The sequence below is a fragment of the Melanerpes formicivorus genome, unplaced genomic scaffold (assembly GCF_026170545.1).
Source record: "Melanerpes formicivorus ecotype bairdi unplaced genomic scaffold, bMelFor1.0.p_v2 SCAF_32, whole genome shotgun sequence".
Classification (NCBI taxonomy): domain Eukaryota; kingdom Metazoa; phylum Chordata; class Aves; order Piciformes; family Picidae; genus Melanerpes; species Melanerpes formicivorus.
In genome coordinates this window covers 4,394,557-4,401,453 of record NW_027142384.1, presented here as the reverse complement: position 1 = coordinate 4,401,453, position 6,897 = coordinate 4,394,557, and the positions used below count along the sequence as shown (strand labels likewise).

Here is a 6,897-nt window from a genome sequence, read left to right as displayed (position 1 = left end):
TGATACAGAGCAGTACACAGCCTCTACTAATGTAGCTTTGTATATGTTGGTATGCTACTGGTTAAAAGATAGTTAAAACCACTAGTATCAAGAGGAACCACAACCAACCACAGAAACCAGAAAGAAAAGCAGATCTCATCTTCTTTACTCAAGAAAGAAAAAATACCCTTTGGGGATATAATTTAGGGATGTAAAGAATTCTGAAACCTCCATTTCCCATACCCTCTCCTTTGCCTTTTGCACTGCAAGGTCCAAATTTCCCCCTTTGTGTACAGATGCTTATACCATTCTGTAACATGAGGTCCCTCCCAGAACTTGTGTACCTGGTTAATTTTTTAAGACCTTTCAAAGAAGTCAGCTTCAAGCACCATAATCTTACCTTTCAAGACTCTTGCTGCCACGAAAATTGTGGTTTCCTTTTTCCATTTTTAAAATCTCTGCACGATTCCAAGCCCTATCTCCCCTCTGTGTTCAACTTATTCCCAGAAATATTTGATGTGTTCTTAGCTGTGCAGATCAGTTAGCCCATCAGGAACTTGGCTTATGCATACATAAGCTTTTAAAGAGGAGAATTTGCCAAGTGCTAGCCTAAAGCCAGGACACTCCTCAGGTGTTGAAGAGAGAGAAAAAAACCAGATCACACAGTGTAGTACATGCTAATGAAAATGACCACTGTGAGGGAAGAAGGTATAATCTTCAGAAACAGAAGCTACTTGACTAAAACATGTCACCCCTGAAACAGGAAAGGTCACTTAACCCTTGGGAAAGATTAATTGGACAACAGGAATCTGCACTGAAAACAATCTGTGATGTGTAGGTGTAAGAGAATCAGAGGAGATTTAATTCCTACCTTTTGATCACTCCAAATTGAGACGAAAGACAATTGGAGCAGCCACGGCCTCTGAAAATAAATGTCACTTATAAACCAAGCTGTGTTTTCTTTCTGAAAAATTGAAGATCTTTGGACCTTCACTTTGTGAAGTACAATGGCTTACATTAGACAGGAAATAGTTAATCTCCTCATAGCATTACAGGTCTGCATATTCTAGAACGAAGAAAATGTATCAGCTATGGAGGCAAGAAATCAATGTGCAGTATTAAGCACAGCTGAAAGTCCTTCCTGACTCACACCTTGTATGTTTCAAACGATTGCAATTCCATTTAGAGGTGGAAAAAAACCTGGAACTTAGGGAAAGACCTGAATTGAAAAGTATCATAAAAAAAAAGACAGAGCACTCACAAAAAATCATTATGCTATAGGGTTAGAAAATGTGATATAACTTGTGAATTATAAATCAAGCCTCAGCTTACAGGAGGTATGCCCCTATTTATTTTAAGATCTTTCAATGAAGTCAACTTCAAGCATCATAATCTTACCTTCATTAAATAAAATTCTAATGGTGAACAAGGTTGGACCCAGTACTGACCCCTGAACACCACTAGTTACAGGCTTCTAACAAGACTTTGCACTGCTGATCACAATACTCTGAGCCCTGTTCTCTTTCCAGCTCACTGTCCACTCATCTAACCCACACTTCCTGAGCTTACATATGAGGATGTTTGGGAGCCTTGCTGAAGTCACAGGGAGTTAAGGCAGAAGTTAGCACTAAATGTTTACACTCTGATTTTGGCTAGCATTAACAGAACCCAGTAGCCTTAGAAGAGGCAGACAACCAGCTCACTACATTACATCAACTTAGAAACTTTTTTTCCACTTTTCTGTACGGAACACCCACAAATGAGTCCAATCACATAAAAAGGTCTTCATTATGTTACTTTCTTGATTAGAGACACTACTAACTGGAGAAGTAATTCGTCAGTCAGTGTAAGCCAGCATTTTTCACTTAGCTGTGAAAGGCGTGCCAACACTTAAGGAATTAGAACATCCGAAGAAAATACCACAGCTTTTTTATTAATTAATAACTCTTATAGCTCAAATTGAAAAATATTAAATCAGAAACAATTCAAGATTCATGAAGAAAACTCTGGACCTATATACATGCATAATTAAGAATATCTGGATTCTTGTCAATATTTACTTGAGGTTTTTTATACAAGTTCTTTCACACAATCATATTTACAAGCATATGTTCAAAACATAGAAACATATATCTTTTATAGTATTTACAAATCATTTGAATAGATTATTTTTTTTCTTACAAACAGAAGAGTATTTCATTAACTTGACAGATTTGGTTCCAACATATGGTACTGAACAAGTATTTATCCAGTGGGATAGAAAGCGTTATCACTATTCATTTATCTAAATAACGATCAACCTACTGGTACTCAGAATTATCATATATGGCTTTAAATACCTCCTGAATTCAAAGGATTATCTCACCAGTGCAAACTACAGCCCACCTGTAGTTATTGAAATCTTGAGCTTCTGTTTGGGTTAAATCCATAACTTGTCAAACACATCTTAAGCATGTGCTCAGGAATAAGAGTACCTTCTAACTTAAGAAAACCCAGTCTCCTTCCAGTCAAGTCAAGCACATATTAAATATGTATACAATGGGATGTATGCATTTTTCTAGACATTCTAGCTAACTTGTATAGATGTTTTATTACTGCAAGATAACATGATTTTGAACAGACAATATCTGTGGAGATTCACAGGAATCAAGCAAGACATCTAAGAAGGGGAAGAATACTTTTTCCTCAAAAAGTAATTATTGTTTTTTTAAGTCAGGAGGCTGCACACATACTATGTTCAAGTTATGACACAATCCAAGCAGTCAGACCACTACCTAGTAAACAAGACTTCACTTCACAAATTAACTCAAAATTTGTCAGCTTGCTTACTTTTGGCTAGGAAAAAGCCCCAAAGCTTTGCAAATGAATTAGTCATCTCCTTTGAACACATTTCTCTAGAGCTCCTGCACTGATTGTTCCACAGTTTGTTCTTCTACAGGTTGCACAGCTTCTTGAACATAAACTATGAATTCTGAGGCCTCTCCACCCTGTGTATAGACAGTCACTGTCTCAATTCCCTCTACTTCATCTGATGAGACTACCAAGTGATGCTGTTCAGACAGCTCCACTGAAGCCTGCTGCAGTGTCTCTTGAATCATCAAAGTGTGATTGGCTGATTGCTCCTCTTCTTTTACCTAAGAAGAAATTGAAGAGGTTACAGAATTTTCACCTTTCCAATAAGCACCTGGTATTGTGATAATTAATGGAAATACAGCAGAGACATTAGAAATTTTGAAGGGAAATGGCAGTTTTCAAGGAAATGTGTTGTAGTCACTTTTGATTAATGAGGGTGTAGGTAGACAGAATACTGCAAGTGGCAACACAGTACAGAAAGGAGCAAAGTTCCAGGAACATAGGTCTTTGGAGACAACTTTAATCTCTCAGCAGTTGTACACACAAAACTATTCTTGTTTAAATAGGTCAGAAGTCAAACAACTCCTGAGATGAGAATTCAGTGAAAGCCACACAAAAAAAAACCATCTATTGTACCCATTTCTTTCTTCTAAAATCTTTTTCTTTTTCCCTAGCCAACTGATTGATCATAGATGTAAACATTTCATTGTAAACCTTAATGGACTTCTATTAGAAAACTGAAATGTAAATATTGAAATAGAATCTTAAGACCCACTGAGTTTGAGGCAGCAATTTTTACATTATTTAAAGGATAGTGACAGGAGCAACTGAAAAGAAAAGAATTTTTACTCCTCATATTTTGCTTCTTGTTAAAAATTAACAAAAAACAACACAACTTGGTACTGAATTTCAAAGAGTTCAAACAGCTGTCTGTCAACTATTAAAATGCAGTACTTACTGGAACTGAAGAACAAATCTTAATTCTTTACTGGATCCATAAAAGCTCCTTTGAAAAGTACTCCAGACCAGTAAAAACTGTAAGTCATATTGTCTCAAGTGTTACTTTTGAGAAGTAAATGCAAGATATGGTTTAGTCATGAAGTCTGTGGTGACAGGTTAGACTTGATGATCTTTGAGGTCTCTTCCAACATTGGTGATTTGGTGATGTATCATAGAATGCCAGGTTGGAAGGGACTCCAAAGATCATCTGGTCCAGCACCCTGTCAAGCTGCATCTTAAAACTGACCAACGTAGGGGAATCTACTGTTTCTCTTGAGAATTCATTCCAATGTCTAACTGTATGCAAATGCATGTGTTACATATTTTCAGTCCAATACCACTCCCTGTGTTCATAGAGGAGAGGTGTTTTATTGCTGTATTATAAATGCCAATCCACCTGCAAATGCAACATGCAGTTAATCAAATCCTCTCTTTTTTCTCTCTTCAGAAAATGGGTTGGTTTTATTAAGGCCTATTTCTCTTTCATTTAGGCTTAGCAGTAAGCATCCAGAGATAAATCATGTTTACTTCTTGTTGTAATAAAGTAGCTGATTGAATTTGTAGGAAGTCACAGTCTCTACAACAAATGCTGTTTTCACATTATCAAGTGCATCTATAAAGTGTCCACTTACACAGCAGGGAATGAAGACAGAGCTGCTGGCTCACCTGCATCTCATGATGGAAAGCAAAACTCTATGGTACTTCCAACAACCATACAAAGAGTAATAAGCAGACAACAAAGGCTTGATAGATATCAATTTACTGTATCTCAGCACACTCTTGTATCTCAGAGCATATCACATCACCAAACTTACAAGTGATTTTAAAAAGAATAGGTGAAACAAAGTGTGGAATCTAAATTATGCAAGTTAAAAAGGGGCTATGATTTTTAATTAGAAGCCAGTTCAAAAGCTCTTCAATTCTCACTTATATGACATGGTTTTGTAAACAGTAGTAGCAGAATAAGGTCACTATTGTTGCTTAAGAGAGGAGTGGGAGCAGAAGGGAAAAACTACAGTCAAGATTCCAAGCATGTGTTTGTCTCCTTAGAGACCAGCAAGGAGGAAAAGAAGTTCTGTGTTTGTTTCCTGAAGCTCTAAATTTTTTTCCCCTAAGTACCATCATTGCCATTATTGTACACTGACTTACAACATTTTTAATCTGTGTTTAAAATATTAGTTGGATGAAGAAGGTTTTGGAGATGGTTAACCCCTTAGGACTTTATATCACTTCGAACTTTCACTCAATTCATCAAGCCACACAAAGCTTTTTCTTGAACAAGAATGCTCAGGTGTTAAAATTATTCAGAGGTCCCGGAGTCAGTATGCCTGTAATACAGTGATGAAATGCATGTGGACTTTGTATGGTAAAAGATTTGACACCTGAAGAGAACCTTGCCATTTTCATTGACCTTAATGCAATGGCACAACCATACCTACTGATGCTGACTCTGGCTTTGCTGCACACAGATTGCAGGGATAAAACTCCATGAATGGGCTGAAGTCCTTTCCACATTCTGTTTCTTTTACCAAGCATATCTGAACATTTTAATTGAAAGTTATTTGAAATAGGTCCTGCTGAAGTTTAGGCTCAGCACCCTACAAATGTATGTGTCTTGGCACAAGAAAATCTGCAACCATTTTCAGAAAAGCTAATTTGTGTTGTCACAAAATATGGGTATGACCAAAGCACTCTTTACTAATGGAAACTTGAGCCTTTCTTTGAAAACAAGGAGCTAAATCATGAAAAGAAACACTGTCAAATTTCTTCTCTTCTTTTCCCTCATGCACCCCTTAAAAAAAAAAGAGAGAGAAAGCCTAAATCCTACTTAAAGCAATAGCAATTTAATGAATTCATGCACAGGATGTACTTTCATCTCTCTCCTCTCCTTTCCTGAGGCTACCTGTCACCACCCATGAGAAAGAAAAGGACATATGGAAGATCTACTAATGAAGATTATAATAGGCAGACAAAAGTCTAATCACTAGTGAATTCAGATAGGAAGCTGCTGTTAAAAATGGGAGATAATTAAAATCTCACAGCTTGTTAAGAATCAGCCCACAACTACAGTCCTTGATGTTAGAGCTCCTCACAGAAATATGTAAGGGGTGTCTACAATTGGGCCCTTTAATTATGTGATATAAACTAACTTCTATGCTAGTGCACTATACATTGTCCTCTGACATGTCTCAGGCTAGAAAAATTACACATTTGCTAAAAGCTGCAAGAATGCACAACTCAGTCTGTGAAGGATCTTCTACAGTCACACTTTAGTTATTTTAAATCAAAATCCATAAATAATTTTAAATATAGTTTTGTGCGTGTACATATATAATGAAGGAAAGAAAATAAATAACACACAGTTGACATGAAAATGAAATGAAACCAGGATCTCATTCAATTCGGTAGCAGCAATCTAATACTTGTTCAGTTTTATATGCTTTTGAAATGAAAATGGCCAATAAAGAAAAGTTAATTTAACCTCCCTATCTGACCTTATCAATATGATTTTATTACCCTTGTCATGCAAGGTAAAGAAGACTAATGCCCTTATTTCTGGAGTTCCCAGCTTCCCCTATCCTTTTTGGACAGCTATCTGTAATCCTTTTACTTTGACAAATCACCACATTATTTTGGATATTTACATTTCAAATCAGTTGAATGTTTACATGCTTCTGTTTGCTTCCTATTAGATTGTTCCACAGGGAATAATCTCACAACATTAATTTACATCCCTCATATTGATGAAACAGTGGGACAGCTGCCATCACAATGAATGAAGTCACTACACTCAATTCTTTTTATAGCCATCTGAAATCTTTTGAAAAGTAGCATCCAAGACCTCTTTTCTGTTTGAGAGCCAGCTGAAAAGCATCTGACTGCTTACCCTTTGCTAAAGAATGACAGCAAGAAGCTGTAGCCACACACAGCTGGCATTTTAAATCCATTCAGTATCTCCATAAATATTCACTGCATCAGAGTAAGTTTGGGTTGGAAGGGACCTCAAAGATCATCCAGTGCCAACATTCCTGATGTGGGAAGGGACACCTTCCACTAGACCAGGTT

General features: G+C 36.7%; 1 protein-coding gene across 5 annotated transcripts in view; it reads right to left on the bottom strand.

Annotated features, from left to right (window-relative positions):
- Window positions 1-1,891: 1,891 nt before the first annotated feature.
- Window positions 1,892-6,897, bottom strand: part of ZFAT (zinc finger and AT-hook domain containing) — a 78,017-nt gene continuing 73,011 nt past the window's right edge. For all 5 annotated transcript variants that reach the window (XM_068155486.1, XM_068155485.1, XM_068155488.1 and 2 more), the window contains one exon: window positions 1,892-3,113. In XM_068155486.1, coding sequence (XP_068011587.1) covers window positions 2,874-3,113 — 240 coding nt within the window. In that variant the 3' untranslated portion in view covers window positions 1,892-2,873. The remainder of the gene's footprint in view (window positions 3,114-6,897) is intronic.